The sequence below is a fragment of the Pongo pygmaeus genome, chromosome 4 (assembly GCF_028885625.2).
Source record: "Pongo pygmaeus isolate AG05252 chromosome 4, NHGRI_mPonPyg2-v2.0_pri, whole genome shotgun sequence".
NCBI classification, from domain to species: Eukaryota; Metazoa; Chordata; class Mammalia; order Primates; family Hominidae; genus Pongo; species Pongo pygmaeus.
In genome coordinates, this window is record NC_072377.2 from 161,957,693 (window position 1) to 161,979,619 (window position 21,927).

The following is a 21,927-nucleotide window of genomic DNA, read 5'->3' on the forward strand; positions in this document are numbered from 1 at the left end:
GTCTGAATCTCCTGACCTCGTGATCCGCCCGCCTCTGCCTCCCAAAGTGCTGGGATTATAGGCGTGAGCCACTGCGCCCGGCTTGATTTCCTCAATTCATTCAGGTTTCTGGTCAAATGTGACTTCAAAGAGTTCTTCTGGGGTTACACTACTCTATACAAAATAGCGCATCCCCAATCTTTCTCTTGGGAGATGCCCCTGAAACCCTTACTATATATTATCTTTTTTTCATAGAACCTCTCATCATCTGAAATCATCTTATATAGTATATTTATGTATTTTATTGCCTTTCTTATCCATCAAAAATATCAGGTTTATGAGCATGGGACCTTTGTTTCATTTACTGCTGTTGTGTTTGAACCTACATACAACGGTGCCTGAAATTGGCAAATACTCAATGAGCATCAATTGAATAAGAAACAAAATGAATACAATCATCACTTTCAAATAAATTCATACTGCAGCTTTAGTGGTTATACCACAGTCTCTTTAGACAAATCCTCATTGTGTTAAATTATTTTTCTCCCAATTTTAGCCAGTATAACTACACAGGATAATGAGCATCCCAGTGCATATATGTTTGTGCATGTGTCCAATTTTGTTCTTTGAAATAAATTTCTAGAAATAGAATTACTGGGCCCAAAGGTGCAGTGTCTTAACAGTTAGTAGCAGAATCAAGGCTAGAATCTTGGACTCTCGACTATCAATCTAGTGTTCTTTCCAATAAACTTCAAATGAATAATGGATACGAAGTCCATATCATGAGAAGGGCTAGTGACAATATGATGTGTGTTAAACATTTAATTATGTGACTATATTTGCAAAATCTCAATGGAAAGCTTATTACTTAAAGATGCCTACTACAGCTTAACAAGGAATATGCTCATTGAATAAATCTGTATATTCTGTGCCTGTTGTGCCGGCACTGGTCTAGAAGGCTAAAAAGGCAGACAAAAGCCAATGGGGCCTTTGAAAAAGGTGTTCTTTCTAGAAGGTGTTCTAGAGAGACACAGACAAGAAGTATACAAACAAGTAAAAACTTCGAATAGTAATAAGAGCTATGGGGGAAAGTATAATACAGATTAATGTGATAGTGATGTGGGTTGGGGAATAGCTACTTTACACAGGGTGGTCAGGGTAGCCTCTCACAGAAGGTTAACTTTGGAAACAAGATATGAAGGAGTGAATTGTGCAGAGATCTGGGAGACAGCAAATGCAAAGAGCGTGGGGCTGCCATGATTTTTCTGAATTAGAGGAAGGGAGCCTGTGTGCTCCATAACTAGTGAGCAAAGAAAGAAAGAGCGGGGGAGATGAAAGAGTAGAAATGGGCGAAGACACACGGTAACCGACTTCTTGCCTCCCTTAGGATCTTGGCACATTATAAAAAACATTGCTGTCATTTGAACCTAAATGACAAGCAGAAATTTTTAGTTTCCACCCTATTGATTTTTTAAAATTTAGATTTATTGAGGGATACTTTACATAGAATAAAATTAACTCTAGGTGAATAGTTATAAGAGTTTTGATAAATACATACTGGCATAAAACCACTACCACCCGGATTAAGATGTAGAATATTTCATCACCCCAAACAACTTTTTTTATTTCAATTCCTTCCCTTTATCCCCATCCTCTAGTAACCACTGATCTGATCTCTGTTCATATCGTTTTACCTTTTGCAGAATGTCATATAAATGAAATTAGAAAGTATGTAGTTTTTGGTGTCTGGTTCCTCTCACTTAGCATAATACTTTTGAAGTCCATCAATGTTGTTCAATGTATAATACTTTGTTCCTTTTTACAGATAAGGAATATTCCATTGTATGAATGTACTGTAATTCATGTATCCATTCACTGGTTAATAGACATTTGGGTTATTTCAGTTTGAGGTGATTCTTAACAAAGTGACTATAAACATTCCCATGCAAGTCAATTGTATGGACGTATGTTTTCATTTCTTTTGGATAACAACATACTGATAAAATTGCTGGACATTATAATAATTGTATGTTTAACTATATGAGAAACTACCAAGCAGTTTTCTAAAGAGGCTGCTTATTTTTCATTTTTCAGCAATCTATCGGAGGTATAGTTGCCCTCAATCTGCAAATTGGTATTATCCTTTTAATTTTTACTTTTTGCTATTCTAATATCTGTATAATGATTTTAATTTGCATTTCCTTAGTATTGGGTATCTTTCATGTGTTTACTGGCCATGTATATCTTTTCTTTGGTGAACTGTCTGTTCAGAATTTTTGCCCATTTTTTAAATTGGCATGTTTTCTTACTGTTGAATTGTAAGGGCACACACACACAAATACACACAAGATATAAGTCCTTAATCAGATATGTCTTTTACAAATATTTTCTCCTAGTCTGTGGTTAATCATTTGATTTTTTAAGTGTCTTTCAGCAAGCAGAGTTTTTTTATTTTGATGATGACCAGTTTATCAATTATTTTCTTTTATGGCTCATACTTTTTGTGTCCTTTCCGAGAATCTTTGCCTAACTCAAAGTCACAAAGATTTTTCCTCTGTTTTCTTCTACAGGTTTTCTAATTTTAAGTTTTACGTTTAGGTCTATGATCCTTTTGGGTTTAATTTTTGTATTTGATGCCCAGGAAGGGTCAAAACTCCTTTTATTTGTTTATTTATGCTTATAGAAGTCTAATTGTTACAGCAACTTGTTAATTTTGTTGGCCTTACTACCTCTGTCATTGGTAGACAGGTTTATAGATAATAATCTCTGAGCATCTGTTAGTCAGTTACATTGTATCTTTGGCTTGCTGATCAGCCCGGCAGAATAATTGGAAGATAGCAAGTAAAAATTTTTATCTCCAAGCTGGGCATGGTGGCATGCACCTGGGGTCCCAGTTACTTGGGAGGCTGAGGTAGGAGGATTGCTTGAGCTGATATAGCGCCACTGTACTCCAACCTGAGCAATAGAGTGAAATTCTGCCAAAAAAAAAGGCTGGGCATGGTGGCTCACGCCTGTAATCCCAACACTTTGGGAGGCCGAGGCAGGCAGATCACCTGAGGTCAGGAATTCGAGACCAGCCTGACCAACATGGAGAAACCCCATCTCTACTAAAAATACAAAATTAGCCAGGCATGGTGGCACACGCCTGTAATCCCAGCTACTCAGGAGGACGAGGCAGGAGAATCACTTGAACCCAGGAGGCAAATTTGCAGTGAGCTGAGATCGCACAATTGCCCTCCAGTCTGGGCAACAAGAGTGAAACTCCGTCTCAAAAAAAAAAAGAAAAGAAAAGAAAAATTTCATCTGCAGTCCCTGCTTCGTCCTGATTTTTATAAGCTCCTATACTGTATATGGTTTTAACGATGCACTTTTTTTTTTTTTTTTTTTTTTTTTGAGACAGGCTCTTACTCTGTCACCCAGGCTGCAGTGCAGTGGTGTGATCTCGGCTCACCGCAGACTCTGCTTCTCAGGTTCAAGTGATTCTCCTGCCTCAGCCTCCCGAGTAGCTGGGACTATAGATGCACGCCACCACGCCCAGCTAATTTTTTTGCTTTTATAGAAACGGGGTTTCACCATGTTGTCCAGGCTGGTCTCGAGCTCCTCACTTCAGGTGATCCACCTGTAGCAGGACGAGCTGCAGACAAAACTCTTCAGACACCGGATTAAAGAAGGAAGAGGTGTTTTATTCGGCTGAGAGTGTCGGCAGACTTGCGTCTTAGGAGCCAAGCTCCCCGAAAAAGAAATTCTTGACCTTTTTAAAGGCTTACAACTTTAAGGGGTCCACGTGAAAGGGTCGTGATACATCAAGCAAGCATGGGAAACGTGACTGGGGGCTACATGTATCAGCTAACAGAACAAAAAGTTTTAGAATGCTTTTTTCATACAGTGTCTGGAATTTACAGTTAACACAAGTAGTTTAGGTCAGGGGTTGATGTTATTGTTACTTTTTTTAACTCCTAGGGCTGGGTGGTGGTGCCAAGGTTGTCCGGCTATTTATCTTACTTTTGTTTTTTTCCAACTTTTTGCTTTTTCTCTCTTTCCTCCTGTCTTGTGAACTAGGCAAGGTGAGGGGAGGAGGGCAGCAGGAGTAGTAGTGGTCTTCCGCCTTATACCCACGTTGGCCTCCAAAGTGCTGGGATTACAGGCATGAGCCACCGTCCCCAGCCTTAATGATGCACTTTGGATGAGAGTCATTGCTAATGTATTTTTTTTTCCTGCAGTCTGCAGTATAGTTTCAATTCCTAATCACTATTTTGTTGTTGTTGTTACTTCATGGCTGCTAATGACCTTATCACTAAAACGTCAACAATCCAGATCTGTGTGCAGCACGTGGGTGGGGAGAGTGCTTGTGGTTTGCTTTGCCTACAGCATTTTTTCTTACCAGCAGGGGGAAGCAGCAATTTGGCATTTGGAAATAATCCCCAGCTTAAACTTTCCTATGAGAAAGATTTTTGTCTCACATATTGGGTCCTGCTGAGAGACATTGTCAGTTATCACTTGCAGGCTGAAGAACCTAAAATGAATTTGCAATCCTACAAAAAGGCAGGTAAGCCCTTTTGAATTTGTTGTAGCTGTTACTGTTAAAATCTACATTTACATTATGTGGAATTTCACCAGAGGAAAAAAATAGCCATGCCATCATCATACCTGTTCTTTGAATTATCACAAAATATACCCATTACGGCTGGGCACTGTGGCTCACGCTTGTAATCCCAGCAGTTTGGGAGGCTGAGGTAAGTGGATTACCTAAGGTCAGGAGTTGGAGACCAGCCTGGCCAACATGGCGAAACCCTGTCTCTACTAAAAATACAAAAATTAGCCAGGTGTGGCTGTGTGTGCCTGTAACCCCAGCTACTCGGGAGCCTGAGGCAGGAGAATCGCTTGAACCCAGGAGGCGGAAGTTGCAGTGAGCTGAGATTGCAGCATTGCACTCCAGCCTGGGCGACAGAGCAAGACTCTGTCTCAACAACAACAAAAATACCCGTTTTATTGATTCATTGATTGATGGATTTTCTATACACTCCCTAAAGGATCTGGGCTCCATCCAATCCATTTAAGTTCCCTCTTTAAGATCCATCTCAAAGGTGGTCTTCTCCAGAAGGTTTCTCTAAGTTCACCCAAATAAACGTTACTTCTCACCAACTCAAAGCCTCTTTCCTTTACTTCTTACGGCACTCCTCTAGCTGAAGTTGTAATTATGCACCTGTTTTATTTCTATGGCTGTAGCTAAGTTCCTGACTTATCTGGGCATCCCCTTAACAATCCCTGGAATTACCTCACACATGGCCAATGTTGAATATATTCTTGTTCAAAGACAGATTTGAGCAAAAGCAAAAGAAAGAAGAAAAAAAATCTCCTGAATGGTGTGTGTACAAATGTGAGCTCTACCTGCTTTCAGTGTAGCTTCATATCAGGATCAAGACTAAGTGGAGGTGTGTAAGGAACACGCCTCATGCACAAAATTAAGGAGGAGCAAACTCAGTAATCAAGATAAATAATATCGGCCAGGTGCGGTGGTTTACGCCTGTAATCCCAGCCCTTTGGGAGGCTCACGCAGGAGAATTGCTTGAACCTGGGAGGCGGAGGTTGCGGTGAGCTGAGATCGCACCATTGCACTCCAGCCTGGGCAACAAGAGCAAAACTCCGTCTCAAAAAAAAAAAAAAAAAGATGATAATATCTTAACACAATATTTTAAATAAAAAAATTAAGGGAAAAACTAATGATCTACAAAATATTACAATTTTTTTTCAGTTCTTGCAACCTCCACCTCCTAGGTTCAAGTGATTCTCCTGCTTCAGCCTCTCGAGTAGCTGCAATTACAGGCATGTGCCACCATTCCCGGCTAATTTTGTATTTTTAGTAGAGACGAGGTTTCTCCGTGTTGGTCAGGCTGGTCTCGAACTGCCAACCTCAGGTGATCCGCCTGCCTTGGCCTCCCAAAGTGCTGGGATTACAAGTGTGAGCCACCACGCCCAGCTAAAATATTACGATTTAAATAAAGACAGGATTGGTAGTTCACATACCACCATTTAGAGAAGAGAGGTTTTTCATGCAACTGTAAAAGGCCAGAATTATTTTCCCAAGGGTATGGGTGGTAGTGCCCTCTTAGACAGGATTTTAAAGTTTAATGATGCATTTATTCACCCCCTATATATATATTATATATCATATATATGATATATATAGCATATATATGATATATCATATATAATATATCATATATAGTATATCATATGTCATATATAATATACATATATATCATGTATATTAAAATATACATTACAAAAATACTATATATATTATATAAATTATATATTATGTATTATATATTTTATATATTATATATAATCTATATTATGTATTTTTATATATTATATATCTTTGGTGAATGGATATGTTTATTAGGAAATAAATATTTTGAGAAAGGGTCTCACTCTGTCACCCAGGCTGGAGTGCAGTGGCAGGATCTCAGCTCACTGCAACCTCTGCCTCCCAGGCTCAAGTGATTCTCCCACCTCAGCCTCCCAAGCAGCTGTGACTACTGGCATGTGCCAACACGCCCAGCTAATTTGGATATTTCTTGTAGAGACAGGGTTTTGCCATGTTCCCCAGGGTGGCATTCACCCAATATTTATTGCTCACTTACTACATGCCAGCTACTTTCCTAGGTGCTGCAGACACAGTGGCCCAACCCATGGCAAGTCCAGGTGCTACTTCCCTACAGTTATCTGGGAAAGTCTTTATCCACTTGATTCCACCCTGCTTCAGGTCCAAGATGAACTTCTCTTAGAACTTGGGCTTCTGACAGAGACAGATTTTATGAATTCTGACCCCTGTGGGTTTCTTTACCCCATTCAGTCTCCAGTCTATGTATTGCACAGAATTTGACTATCTTCCTTCTAGTCTCCTTTCCTTTGTCTCCTTATCATCTTCCACCATCTCTGACACCTGAGTCCCAGTTTGTCTTCCAACATGTGTTAACCTGAGAATCCCCCCAAATCAATCAGGGTAAAGCAGAATGGAAAAGAGTCTGGCCTGAGATTCCATAGACCTGATTTCAAACAGTCAGATGGGTAACCTCAAGCAAGACATATTATTCTCAGTAAAGTGAGAATCTCAGGTCAAACCAGTGGCCTCCAAGTCACGGAAATGCATTCCAGGTGTCCCCTGAGGCAAAAGGGAGCCAAGCTGGTGGGGCTTCAGGCTGCCCACTCTACCCCTACTTTCAGCCAGAGGACCCTCACCTTCATCTCTTTTGTTTACTAAGTTCCATTTATGATTTTATATTTTTAATTTTTTTAAAAGAACAATATGTACAAAAGTTTGACAAACACTGAATCATATAATCTCCAAATTTCTTTGAGATTTGATATTGATTAGTACTGTTATTATCTCCCTATGTATTTATTGTTGATTATATACAAATTAGAGAAAGCAGTCTCACAGATTTCAAAGCACATTTGAAGAGTCATGTCTAATGAGGGAACAAAACTTTTCTTCCAAGGGGTTAAAAAGATGCCCTGTAATTCCATAACCAGTCTACCTTTTTCCCTTTTTCCCTTTTCCTATAATTAAAAACTTTTTTTTTTTTTTTTTTGAAATTGAGTCTCGTTCTGTCACCCAGGCTGGAGAACAATGGCACGATCTCAGCTTCTGGATTCAAGCAATTCTTCTGCCTCAGCTTCCCAAGTAGCTGGGATTACAGGTGCCTGCCACCACACCCAGCTAATTTTTGTATTTTTAGTAGAGATGGGATTTCACCATGTTGGCCAGGCTGGTCTCGAACTCCTGACCTCACGTGATCCTCCCACCTTGGCCTCCCGAAGTACTGGGATTACATGCATGAGCCACCATGCCCAGCCAATAAAAACATACTTTTAATAGAGACGGGGTTTTATCATGTTGCCCAGGCTAGCCTTGAACTCCTGGACTCAAGGGATCTGCCCGCCTCAGCCTCCCAAAGTGCTGGGATTACAGGCGTGAGCCACCGTGCCCAGCCAACCACTCTACTTTACTTTTTAAATAGACTATTTTTTAGAGCAGTTTAGGTTAACAGCAAAGCTGAGTGGAAAGTACAAAGAGTTCCTATATACCTGCTCCCCCCACACACTCACAGCCTCCACTATCATCGACATCCTGCACCAGAGTGGTGCATTTGATTTTGATGAGCCGACATTGACATATCATTAGTACCTAAAGTCCATAGTTCACACTGGTATTCACTCTTGGTGTTGTACACTATGGGTTTGACAATATATAATGACACATATTCACCAGTATGGTACCATAGACAAAGTTTCACTGCCATAAAAATCCCTTGTGCTCTGGCATGTCCTCCCTCTCACCAAACCCCTGGATATCATTATCTTTTGTTTGTTTGGGAGTTTTTTGTTTGTTTTGTTTTATTTCATGTTTTAGATTCATAGTCTCACTCTGTTGCCCAGGCAGTGGCACAATCATAGTTCACTGCAGCCTCAAACTCCTGGGCTCAAGCATTCTCCCTCCTCCTTCTCCTGGGTAACTGAGACTACAGGTGTGCACCGTCATTCGTGGGTAACTTTAAAATACTTATTATTATTTTTTGAGACAGGGTCTCACTATTTCACCCAGGCTGAAGTGCGGTGGTGTGATCATGCCTCACTGCAGCCCCAACATCTCAGGCTCAGATGATCCTCCCACCTCAGCTTCCTGAGTAGCTGGAAGTCAGGAGTTTGAGACCCACCTGGCCAATATGGTGAAACCCCCTGTCTCTACTAAAATTTAAAAAATTGGCTGTGCATGGTGGCACATGCCTGTAATCCCAGCTACTCGGGAGGCTGAGGCAGGAGAATCACTCAAACCCAAGAGGTGGAGTTTGCAGTGAGCCGAAATCACGCCACTACACTCCAGCCTGGGGAACACATTGAGACTCTGTCTCAAAAAAAAAAAAAAAGAACTACCAGACTGTTTTCCTCTTGGCTTTCTTTACATGCCCACCAGCAATGTGTGGGTGGTATAGTTTCTCTGGTTTTACATCATAATTTGGTGTTGTTCCTTATTTATTATTTTTGTTTTAATCATTCTAATATGTGTATAGTATTATCTATATCTGTATAGTATTAAACCATTGTGGTTTTAATGTGCATTTCCCTAATGACTAATGATGCTGAATATTTTCTCATGGGCTTATGTACTATCTGTATATCCTCTGATAAAAATTTATCTTGATATCTTTTCCCCATTTTCTAATTGGACTGTTTGTTTTTTTTAATGTTGAATTTTGAGAGTTCCTTATATATTCTACATACTAGTCCTTTGTGGAATATGTAGTTTGCAAATATTTGCTCCAGTTTTTAGCTTGCTTTTATTCTTTTCCCCAGGTCATTCATAGAGTGAAAGTTTTTAATTTTGAAGGAGTCTAGTTTATCAATATTTCCCTTTACTAGTTATACTTTTGGTGTTGAGTTTAATAACTCTTTTCCTAGTCCTAGTTCCCAAAGATTATCCCCCATGTTTTTTTCCTAAAAGTTTTATAGTTTTGTTTTTTAAAGTAAGTCAGTGATCTATTTTGAGTTCGTTTTTTTAAATAAGGTGTGAGCCTAGCCCAGGTGCAGTGGCTGACGCCTGCAATCCCAGCACTTTGGGAGGCTGAGGCGGGCGGATCACCTGAGGTCAGAAGTTTGAGACCAGCCTGGCCCACACAGCAAAACCCCATCTCTACTAAAAATACAAAATTGGCCAGGTGTGGTGGCGCACGCTTGTAGTCTCAGCTACTCAGAAGGCTGAGGTGGGAGGATTGCTTGAGCCTGGGAGATTGACGTTTATGTGAGCCAAGACTGTGCCACTGCACTCCAGTCTGGGCGACAGAGCAAGAACCTGTCTCAAACAAACAAACAAAAAAAGAAATAAAAAGAAAAAAACCTCTTTGACTTTTCTAGAAAGTGTATGCATACAGTGCTAGTTCCTTTACTTACCTGTATCCCACACGTTTTGATATGATTTCTATTTCTATTTTATTTCTGGAGTCTCACTCTGTTGCCCAGCCTGGAGTACAGAGGCATAATCATAGCTCATTGCTACTTTGAACTCCTAGGCTCAAGCAAACCTCTTGTCTCAACCTCCCAAAGTGCTGGAATTATAGACATGAGCCACCGTGCCCTGCCAATTCAATGTAATTTTTATTTCCCTTTAGACTACCTTTTTGACCCTCTTTGACCTCTTAGATTCTAACAACACAGTGTTTGGAGATTTTCCTGTTACCTTTCTGTTATTGATTTCTAGTTTGATTCTACCGTGGTCAGAAAACACATTATATTATTTCAATTATTTTAAAGTTGTTGAAGTTTCTTTTATGGCCCAGGATGTTGTCCTGATGTTGGTATACGTTCTGTGGTATCTTGATGAGAATGTGTATTCTGCTGTTATTGAATGGAGTGTTCTATTAATTTTGATTAAATCCTGTTAGTTGATAGTGTTATTGATGTCTTCTATATACTTACCAATTCTCTGTTTAATTGTTCTTTAAATTTTTGAGAGAGGGGTGTGGAGGTCTCAAACTACAAATTTGGATTTGTTTATTACTTTCGGTTCTACCAGTTTTTACTATACATATTTTGCAGCTCTTATAATTGGTTAAAACACTTTTAGAATTGCTATGTTTTCTTGGTCCCTTTAATATCCTTTATATCATTATGCCTCTCTGCGGTAATTTTCTCTGCTCTGCAGTCTATCTTATATTAATATAGCTATTACTGGTTCACTTTGATTAATGTTTTCGTAATATATCTTTCTTCATTGTTTTACTTTCAAAATGCCTATATCGTTATATTTGTAGGGAGCTTTTGCTGACAGCGTGTAGTTAGGTCATGCTTTTTTGTTCACTCTGCCAATGTCTTTTAATTGGTGTATTTAGACCATTTACATTTAACGTGATTATTAATATGTCAGGGCTTATGTATGCCATTTTATTTATCGCTTTATGTTCTCTGTGTTTTTGTTTCTATTTTATTTTTCCTGCCTTCCTGTGGTTTACTTGAGCAGTTTTTAAAATTCTGTTCTGGTTTATCTATAATGTTTTTGAGTGTATTTTCTTTTTAGCTTTTTTAGTGATTGCTCTAGGCATTCTATTATGTATACATAACTTTTTTACAATCTATCGTGTCATTTTACTAGTTTGAGTGAAATATAGAAACCTTACCTCCCTTTCTATCCCTTTACTCTCCCACATTTATAATATAATGGCCTTAGATATTCCCTCAACAAAATTTTAATCCCATCAGACAGCTTAAACTGTCAAACGTAACTTAGAAAATGCAAGAGAAGAAAAATCTATTGTGTTTTCCCATATTTTTGCTTACCATGTTCTTTCTTCTTTATCTTCCACAATCCCTCCCTACTTTTCATAAATCATTTCCTTACTGTTTACAGAACTTCCTTTAGCCATTCTTGTAGGATAGGTGTACTGATGACAAATTTTGTTTTCCTTCAACTGATAATGTCTTGGTTTTCCCATTATTCTTGAAGTATTAATTTGCTGGGATGGGATTCTGGGTTTTCAACTCTTTTCTTTCAGCACATGAAAAACAATGTGCTACTTCCTTCTGTTTTGCATGGTTTCTGATAAGAAATCCACTGTCATTTGAGTTGTTTTCCCCTGTAGATATTACGTCATTTTTCTCTAGCTACTTTCAAAAATTTTTTTTTTTTTTTTTTTTTTTTTTTTGAGACAGGGTGTTGCTCTGTTTCCTAGGCTGGCGTGCAGTGGTACGATCACAGTTCACTGCAGCCTCAACCTCCCAGGCTCAAGCAGTCCTCCCAACTCAGCCTCCTGCGTAGCTGGGACTACAAGTGTGAACCGCCATGTCTAGCTAATTAAAAAAAAAAATGTAGAAACGGGTTCTTCCTATGTTGCCCAGGCTGTTCTCAAACTCCTGGGCTCAAGTGAACTTCCCACCTTGGCAACATTTTTTGTTTGTTTGTTTTCAGAATTTAATTGTGCTTTGTCTTAGCATGGATTTCTCTGAGTTCACCCTATTTGGTGTTATTTCAGCTTCTTCAATCTGTAGATTTATGTCTTTTGCCAAATTTGAGGGCTTTCAATCATTATTTCTTCAGCCTTACCCCCTCTTCTATCTTTCTAGGACTCCAGTGACACAATGTTAGATCTTTTGTTATAGTCCCACAAGGCCTTGAGGCTTTATTTTTCTTCTAATCACTATTCTCTATGTTGTTTAGATTGGGTAGTTTCTATTATCCTCTTTCAGTTCACTGATTTTTTTCTCTTCTCCTCCATTCTGCAGTTCAGCCCAACCACTGAGCTTTCTTCTTCAGCTATTATAGTTTTAGTTCTAAAATTTTCATTTGGTTCTTCTTTTTCATCTTCTTTTACTTTGTTGAAGTTTTTTTATTCTTTGCTAAGGATTTCTATGTCTTTCATTTGTTCCAAGCACATTCCTAACTCCCTTTTCATGGACACCTTAAAATTTTTATGATATTAACTTAACATCTCTGTCATTCTGATGTTGTCACCTATAGGTTGTCTCTTTTCATTCCATTTTGAATTTTCCTATTTCTTGGTATGACTAGTGATTTTTGGTTTAAGTCTGGACATTTATTCATTGGGAGACTCTGAATCTTATTTAAACTTACTTTTAACAGGCTTCTTCTGACTCTATTCCAACAGGAGATGGGGAGGGGGGGCGCCACATTGTTACTTCTATAGCAGTTCAGGTTCCCTACTTGGCCCCCAGGGTGGACTTACCATTACTACTGGGCAAGGGTGGGAGTTCCAGCTCCCCATATGGACCCAACTAGCACAGGGAAGAGGAGGGAAGGGCTTCATTACCAGCTATCAGGAGTGAAAATCAAAGTCCAATCTCCTTCCTTGGCATTCTCTGATACCACACACTTGGGGTATAGGAGGCCTTGTTATAGCCTCATGAGGATGTTAATTTCAACTCCAACTCAGCCTTTGCTGTCATGGGTGAGAGTGGGGCCACAGCTTTTTTTTTTTTTTTTTTTTTCTTTTCTGTGATGTTTGGCTGAAGCAGACTTGTAATTGTGTAAAAGTTTTCTGCTTTTCTTGGCTGCCTCTTTCCTGGTCCTTTATTTATTTATTTATTTTTTCCTGATCATATTTTTGTTGGGATTTTTTTGGTTTAGGTGGTTCCAGCTTCTTCACCTCCAGGTTGTGGAATATATGAGGCAAAAATTAACCAAACAAACAAAAAACCCAGGGCAATAACCGCCATGTTGTTCCTCAGTTCCTGAGGTCCCTAGCTTTCTTTCCACCTGTCAAGTCTTCCGCTGTTTGTTTTATATGTAATGTTCAAGATCTTTAGTTGTACTGATCAGGAAGAACAGAGAAAAACACGTCTACTCCAACTTTCTGGAAGAAGTAAGAAGTGAATTATCGAAGCAATCAATTAAATATTTGTTTCCTTTTTTATCTCTACATGTTGTGAATTTTCTAAAATAGACCAATTAATTTGGCAGTAAGCAAATATACCTAGTTTTAAAATTATTTAAATTCAAAATTGTATATGCTACGTTATATCCTTCCTGGCTATCATCAACACTTTTCATAAGGTTAGTGAAGTCACAAGGAGGTGACCCCAGCGCATTACACTGACATAATGTTGCAAGTTGTGTTCTCTGTGAAGTAGATTTTGAGACAGAGGTTTGTGGGAAGGATGTTTGTTAAGGATTGCCCTTAGGACCACCACCTGTGGAAGGGAAAAGGGTGGAACAGGGAAGGAAGGTGAATTTTGATGCAGGCTCCTCAGGAAGCTCTGGAACTAGAATAGCCCTTCAGACTTGGTCTGTATTGGGCTGACAACCAGACTTTCATACTCTACATCACTCAGTTTTTGATGTGGGCTCTGGAAAGAGCATCACATTGGGTGAAAGAGATCTCTGCAACTGGCACAATTTCCAGACTCACTGCCAGCTGAAAGTTGTCTGCGGGCAGCATTCTCAGCAACTGGGGACACAAGTCCTTCATTGAAGGAGGGTCTGGATAGTGCATTACCACGTATACCCCACATGGATATTTCTTTTTTTTTTTTTCTTTGAGACAGAGTATCGCACTGTCACCCAGGCTGGAGTGCAATGGCGGATCTCGGCTCACTGCAACCTCTGCCTCCCAGGTTCAAGAGATTCTACTGCCTCAGCCTCCTGAGTAGCTGGGATTACAGGCATGCACCACCTCCCAGGCTAATTTTTGTATTTTTAGTAGAGACAGTGTTTCACCATGTTGGCCAGGCTGGTCTCGAACTCCTTACCTCAGGTGATCCGCCAGCCTTGGCCTCCCAAAGTGCTGGGATTACAGCCATGAGCCACAGCGCCCAGCCATCACATGGATATTTCTAATGGGAACGTGTCTTTCAAAACATCTCCTCTAATCTCATTTTATAGATCCTGCAGCAAAAGACAGGAATTACATAAGGACACATATTAACAACTACCTTCCCAAATATTTTTTCTCACAGCAACTACAGTGACCTTTACAAAGTGCAAATCTGATCAAGTCACTCCTCAACTTAAAATGTTTCAGTGGCTTCTCATTACTAAGGACAGAAGTCAAAGTAGCATACATGAACCTCAAAGACTTGCACGGTCTGTCCCCTGCTGCTCCCTCTAGCATCTCGCCTTCCATTCTTGCCCTGCCAGCCATGATGGTCTGCCTTCGACATTTTGAGGCACCTTGCTTCTTCTCACCATAGACCGGTTTCCTCTGCTTGAAAGACTCCACCCTAACATGACAACTGCATGAGTGATCTTATACTGCTTTTGTCAAAATATCGCTTTGTCATCTTTGTTCTTATGTGTGTAACGCCAGACTTTAAGTTTGGAACACTGGTTAGTAATCAACCATCCACTGTCTCATTGCACTTGCAGCAGCAGAATTGTTACCATGGTGACGAATATTGCTGTTAAAATATTGGCTTTTATCTGATAGGGGTATTGACTTGATGCCCCAATTGATAAATCCCTCTGAGGAAGAGGCCTGTTGCTTTGAAATACGTAGGTATTTATGCATCTATCTCTTGATGAAGTATCAAGATAGAAAAGGAAATGCAGAGAAAGTGCATGGCACAGCACGCTGTGATGGGCAAGTCCCCATCTCTACTTTACTTAAACTGCATTTGGGTGGATAAACTATATTCATGCTGAAGAAGCCCTCAGACAGGGGAGGGTGCATAAAACAAGACTAGAAGACAGACAAAAGATAAAGCCATAGTCTACACAATTATGAGATTAAACCATTTGCAGCTAGGGTAATTCAGATTCTGGCATAGCTGTAAATCTGGAACTCCAGACCAAAGGCTTTGAAAGGAGTTTCCTTTTACCTCTCTCCTCTACCCCACCTGCCAACCTTTCACACTCCCAGGTGGCTTTCCCAAAGGCCCTCTCAGACTTTTGAGCATGTGCCTCTCTCTCTCTCTCTCCTTCTACCTGTACCCACTGTTTCAAGAGTCAACTCCCAGAACATCTTAATCTCAGCCTCTATGGTATTTATCAAAAATCACAAGATGAGATTTTCCAGCCGCCCACTAGAGCAACTGAGAAGGGATTCCCCTGATACTGACAAGCCACCACTCCTCCCAGAATACGTCGCTTCTCACCTTCTCCATCTCGGCTACACATATTTGGTGTTCAGAAAAGGTCCCTAAGTTTTGCTGGAAACCCAACTTCTGTCCTCCAAGGTACTGTTGCTGCAGAGAATGAGCAAAGACTTGCAAGGCTGGGCAGGTGCTCCCCTCCTGGACTTACATGGCTCCCAGAATCATTTTTCTCAAATCCAAATTTTTATTATCTGGTGTTAATAATTTAATGTTTCCCATGGACTCATTTTACAGGTTTTTTAAAAATGGAAAGACAATTTTTTTTACAATAAAGGTTTTTAAAATTTATAATCCCATTTCTAATGTAGTGTGATTTTTTTATTCTGGGAATTAACTTGCACACGAACACATAATTTACATCATGTTAGTACACAGCATTTTGGACTATTTTATTTCTTAATATATTTAAACATTTTTCCATGTTTCTGTATTCTGAATACTTTTTATGTCACTTAGAATTTTTATTTCATGCTTATTGAAAGATATCTTTCAGACTTAGATATTCTGTCATAAATCTCTCGTGTGCATGTGTAAAAAGGAAAACGCTGGTGAAATAAATTGATTAGGGCATTTCTAAGGCAGTGATAGTGACATGCAATTGACACCTTGCTGACAGTGATTTAAAAACAATCCTGATTTCAGAGATGTTAAAATAAAGATCCAATAACAACACCCCATGAATACAACCTCTTCTTTAAGAAATAGAATAATCACTATTCTGTTGAAACTCCTTGTGTGTGCCTCCCAGATCAGACATCTCTCCCTTTATCCTGTAGTCACTATTCTTAATTTTGTGATTATCATTTCCTTATTTTTCTCTATACTTTTAGCAAATATATATCCCATTGTTGAATCTTATTTTTGAGCTGTTCTACAAATTGAACTATATCATATATATTTTTGTGACTTGCTTTTAGTATCCCACATTATGTAAGATTTATCCATGCCAGCCACGCATGGTGGCTCACGCCTGTGATCCCAGCACTTTGGGAGGCCGAGGAGGACGGATTGCTTGAGGTCAAGAATTCGAGACCAGCCTGGCCAACATGGCGAAACCTTGTCTCTAGTAAAAACACAAAAATTTAGCTGGGCATGGTGGTGCATGCCTGTAATCCCAGCTACTCCGGAGGTTGAGGCATGAGAATTACTGGAGCCTGGGCAGCCAAGGTTGCAGTGAGCCAAGATTACCCCACTGCCCTCCAGCCTGGGCAACAAACTGAGACTCTGTCTCAAAAAAGTAAAAAATAAAGATTTATCCATGTTAACATGTATAGCTGCTATTCATTTTCACTATTGTAGATTATGCACTGTAGTCCATTCCACAATTTATTAACTCTCCTGTTTGATGAACATTTGGGCAATTTCCAGGGTTTTGCTATTACAACTTGTTTTACTGTAAACATTCTCCTAGTTGTCTACTGGTAAGCATATGTGAGAATTTCTCCACTGTCTACACCTTGGAGGAAGACTTGTTAAGATTAGATCAAGAGTCAGCACACATTTTCTTAAAGGCCCAGATAATATTTTAGATTCTGTGGGCCATATGGTCTCCAGTGCAACTACTCAGAGCTGTCATTTTTAGCGTGAAAGCAGCCATAGACAATATGCAAAGGAAAGTCTGTGGCTATGTTCCAATAAAACTTTATCTACAAATCCAGATTTGGACCTCAGAACATGGTTTGCCAATTCCTGATCTAGATGAATAGATTTCCTATTCTGATTGCCTACAAATACTGCTGTATTGCTCCTTCCTACCCTGAATATCCCCTGAGGAGATGTGAATTCTGTCTCTGCATAGGCTAAGAATTGGACTGAATGTCCATGTTCAGGGGCATTCAGGGAAAAGAGGAGACTGGGCATGGGGACATGGTGGTGGCCATGCATCCCAGCTCTTAGTCTGTGGCTTTGACAGTCTCGGGGAAGCAAAAGCAGAAAGGGATTGAGGCAAAGCCAAACACTCACATTGGCTGTGCTGGCCGTGGGTGGGTTGTGGGGCTCTACCTGCCTGGAGGCTGGGGTCTCCAGCTGTAGCGTAGCCACCCACAGAAGCCATTGTGAGGTCACCACCAGGCTATGGGCAGAAAAATTCAAGCAGGAGATTGTATTTCTTTTGGAGTTGTATGATTTCCTTTATTATTTGGACTGCAGTAAAGAAAGCTGGGATGGGCTCCTCTAGGGATACTTCCCAGATCCCTGGGCAGTTGTAGCCCTGGCTCCTCTTTAAATGGATTTGGTTTCAAAGACGATCATCTCCGTCTTCTCGGATGTCATAGTGCCGCTGATCATCTCCAGCTCCTGGCCACCCTGGGCTTTCTCCACTTTGGCCTCTATGTTTTGCTTCTCCACCATCCTAGCCACGATATCTACCTCTCTGTCGTGTGATGTGACCCTTGTTTTTGAACCAGGTGTGGCCCTAAGGCTCCTTAAAAAAGAGCTGATCTTACTGGCTTTCTTACGTAAAGGTCCTGTGCTAGATGCAGATCGGTTCTTCCCCAATTCCTGAGTTGTTCTCGACTCCTTTTTGGTGGAGCTGTGGGTGGAGCTCTTGCGAGAGGAGCCATGCCGCTTGCCCCTTACGTTGCTGTGCCCTTTTTCTTTTTTGTCATCTCTCGTGTTTTTATGGCCTGATACGGACCGGTGGGAAGACGCTTTCTGATTCTTGTCCCCCGCTGTCCTGTGGTGACTTTCACCTGCCTTGCGGTGATGGGAACTTTTCCTACTGGGATGTCTGTCCTTCTTTTCTCTTCTTTCCTTTTTTTCATTCCAGGCTTCAGCACTGGGCTGGGAAACTTTCTGGCTTCCGTCTCGTTCACTCATGTAGCCTTCGCTTTGCAAGGTGGAGATGAGGGGTCCCACTGCTGGTCCTTCGGTTCTTTCTGCTGCACACTTGCTTGTCGTCATACTGCCTGCAAACGCTGCACTCAAGCTGCTGTCTTGGGAGAGACTGGCGGCCCCCACCATCGAGGTGGAAGTACCTTCCGAGGAGGTGCTTGCAGCACCCACCAAGGCCAAGCTAATACCATCTGAGGATATGTTGGCAGCACCTGCCATGGACTTGCTGGATTCGTTTTCTCCTGGATTTTTGATGGCTGCTCCCGCCAGCGCTGTGGTCACTTGGCCTGGGCCTGCAGATTTGGTTGTTGCTATGCTCATAGCACCTGTTGCAGGACTCGTTGCTGCCCCTGCTATTGCCACATCTGTTCTAGGGCCTGTTGCTATTCCTGCCACTGCCATGCCACCTGCTGTCCTTGCTGCTCCTCCTTCAGCAGCCCCTGGAGTGCTCGTGGATGGAGAAGCCGCACTAGCCATTCCGTGGGAGGCATGTTGGATTCCCTCTCCCCCAGCATAAGCAGAAGAGGTGGCTGCAGATACATCACAAGGCTTATAGAGCCCAGTCTCACTCTGATCCCCTTCTCTGTGGAGCTCTGCAGCCTGTACCAAGGGGAAGAGAAACAGATGAGATAGAGATGACTGAAAGGGAGATCAGAACTTTCTGCTCCTCTCTTATCCTGGAGCTGACTAATTCAAGGGCTTATAATTAGAAGAACCTGGGTCGGGTGTGGTGGCTCACGCCTGTAATCCCAACACTTTGGGAGGCCGAGGAGGGCAGATCGCTTGAGGCCAGGAGTTCGAGACCAGCCTTGCCAACATAGCAAAACCCTGACTCTACTAAAAATACAAAAAATTAGCTGGGCAGGGTGGCGCATGCCTGTAATCCCAGCTACTCATTAGGCTGAGGTAGGAGTATCACTTGAACTCAGATGGCAGAGGCTGCAGTGAGCCAAGACTGCGCCACTCCACTGCACTCCAGCCTAGGCAACAGAGTGAGACACTGTTAAAAAAAAAAAAAAAAGAAAGAAAGAAAAAAGAAAAAAAGAAGAAGGAGAACCTCTAAAATCATTGTCTAAGTCTTTTGTCTTTTTTTTTTTTTTTTTTTGAGACAGAGTCTTGCTCTGTCACCCAGGCTGGAGTGCAGTGGCACGATCTTGGCTCACTGCAACCTCTGCCTCCCAGGTTCAAGGGATTCTCCTGCCTTAGCCTCTTGAATAGCTGGGACTACAGGCACCCACCACCATACCTGGCTAATTTTTTTGTATATTTAGTAGAGATGCGGTTTCACCATGTTGGCCAGGCTGGTTTCGATCTCCTGACCTCTGGTGATCCGCCTTCCTTGGCCTCTCAAAGTGCTGGGTTTACAAGCATGAGCCACCGCACCCGGCCTAAGCCTAAGTCTTGCTCTCATTTGTTGCCAGGTTCCATCTACAGCACCCCTTCAATGGTCACACAGTTTTGGTTGAGCAATTCCAGTACCAGAGAAAGTACTGATACAATTCCTCATCCTTGGGCATTGTATTTTACACATTTATTTTTACGTGCTCTGCAGGACAGATTTCCAGAAGTGGGATTGCACAGTCAAGGGATACACTCACTTTACATTTTGGTGACTACTAAGATTATGCATGTGCATACACCCACACGGTGTGCTGATTGACACAGAAATCAGTGCCTGGTAGTCACAGGGAGGCAGACTGTGACTCAAATCGAAGAAAGACTTCTTCATTGTTAAAAATATGGTACAGCACTTTGGGAGGCTCAGGCAGGTGGATCACCTGAGGTCAGGAGTTCAAGACCAGCCTGGCTAACATGGTGAAACCTCATCTCCACTAACAACAACAACAACAACAAAAATTATAAAAATTAGTTGGACGTGGTGGCAGGTGCCTGTAATCCCAGCTACTCAGAGGCTGAGGCAGGAGAATCTCTTGAACCCAGGAGGCAGAGGTTGCATTGAGCAGAAATCATGCCATTGCACTCCAGCCTGGGAGATAAGAGCGAAACTCTGTCTCAAAAAAAAAAAAAATTGCACAAAAATCTGTACAGTCTCCGATTGCACACTGGAGACTCAGAAGGGTTGGAGGGGGTGAGGGATGGGAAATTACTTAGTGGGTACAATGTATATTATTCAGATGATGGTTACACTAAAAGCCCAGACTTCACCAGTATGCAATATAGTCACACAAAAAAAACTACACCTATACCCCTTAAATTTATGCAAATAAAAGTTCCACAACAAATCAGACCACCTGGGTTGGGGTATTAAGTGTTCAAGAAAAGACTGACAATCAGGATGGTGTAGAAAGGATTTCAACCCTGGGTGTGAGACCAGAGTAGCTGATACCTAAGGTCTCTGAAATTCAGCCTTATGGGACACACAAGCCCTCCCACCTCCCAGTGTGGTAAGTCCCCTAGTAGTAGCTCATTTGGTCCTGAGCCCTTGCACATGCAATACTTTTTCCAGGTGGGCGTCAGAAGGCACCAAAGGCTTTGTAGGACTGGCTTTGAACTGCTCCCCCAAAGAACCTGCCCTATGTTCTCGAGCCTTTGAGAGGCTTACCACTAGGCTTTTGTTGTCTTCGGGTGCTGCATCCCCAGTTAGAAGTGTCGGGGTACTGCAGTAACTCTCTACTGGTGGCCTCAGGAGATAGACAAGTTTTTCCCAATAGCAAAAGAGATCTTCCCGTGTGTCAGAAGAGGGACACAACTGCAGATAAAAAGTACGGCCAGTGGCGAGTTTCAGACGCAGCTGCTGTTTCTCACGATCGTGGATGGAGATCTTCACAAATTTCAAGGGAAGCAGTCTCGTGAGCTCTAGAGTCTTGACGGGCCTGCGACCTCTCCCCTTGGCAAACCGGCCCCGTCTGACATGCTCTTCACTGATTTTAGTTGGTCGGGCCAGCACCATGACGTCAGGCAGTGGGAGGATGGGGCTGGTGCAGACGATGCCCACTGTCACCATTCGGACACGGTTGTGTACATCAATCACCTCTCCCTTTTTGTTTATCTGAATAAAATTGCTCTCGAACATTGGTGCATACTTGAAAATGTCGTACTCTCCTCTCTTGTACAATTGTCGTTGCAGGTCCCCCATGGAGGTTTTGAACGCACTCATTGAATAGTAGCTGTGGGCTGTGTAATAAGGTAAACAAGATTCATTGCTCATGGTTCTCTTCGTTTAAGACAGCTCCACCAGCCACAAATAGAGTCCCGGAGAGAGAGAGGGAGAGAAGGTAACTACCCATCTCCCTACAGGACTTCTGCCTAAATCTCCTGGCACCACCACATTTATGCCCTGCAGTCCTTTGTGACCTGTACGCATCTCACACCCCTTTGTCCTAGCCTCCATGCAGCTATCCCCTTGGGTCAGGGTCACCAGCCTCCCCCGCAAAACAAATCAATGCCTCCACAGGGGAGAGGCTGACCCTGCCAGGGTGTGGGTGTGGGTAGGCTGGGTGTTCTTTTCAATCAAAATCCTGAGACACATAATTTATGAAGCCATTCTGC

At 41.6% G+C, this 21,927-nt stretch overlaps 1 protein-coding gene across 1 annotated transcript; it reads right to left on the reverse strand.

Moving 5' to 3' along the window:
* Nucleotides 1-17,684: 17,684 nt before the first annotated feature.
* On the reverse strand, nucleotides 17,685-21,727 carry GARIN3 (golgi associated RAB2 interactor family member 3). The gene is made up of 2 exons (XM_054488672.2): nucleotides 20,981-21,727; nucleotides 17,685-19,017 (listed from the first exon to the last, which is right to left on the reverse strand). The coding sequence occupies exons 1-2, from the start codon at nucleotides 21,584-21,586 to the stop codon at nucleotides 17,806-17,808; spliced, it is 1,818 nt and encodes a 605-aa protein (XP_054344647.1). The 5' UTR covers nucleotides 21,587-21,727; the 3' UTR covers nucleotides 17,685-17,805.
* Between the last annotated feature and the right edge of the window lie 200 nt (nucleotides 21,728-21,927).

Bases quoted from the DNA above. Each gene is read 5' to 3' on its own strand.
- GARIN3 (XM_054488672.2), bottom strand. From the start codon at position 21,586: ATGAGCAATGAATCTTGTTTACCTTATTACACAGCCCACAGCTACTAT. The intron at 19,018-20,980 runs GTAAGCCTCTCA...CCCTTGGTACAG, and splicing joins AAGACAACAAAAGCCTAGTG to GCTGCAGAGCTCCACAGAGA.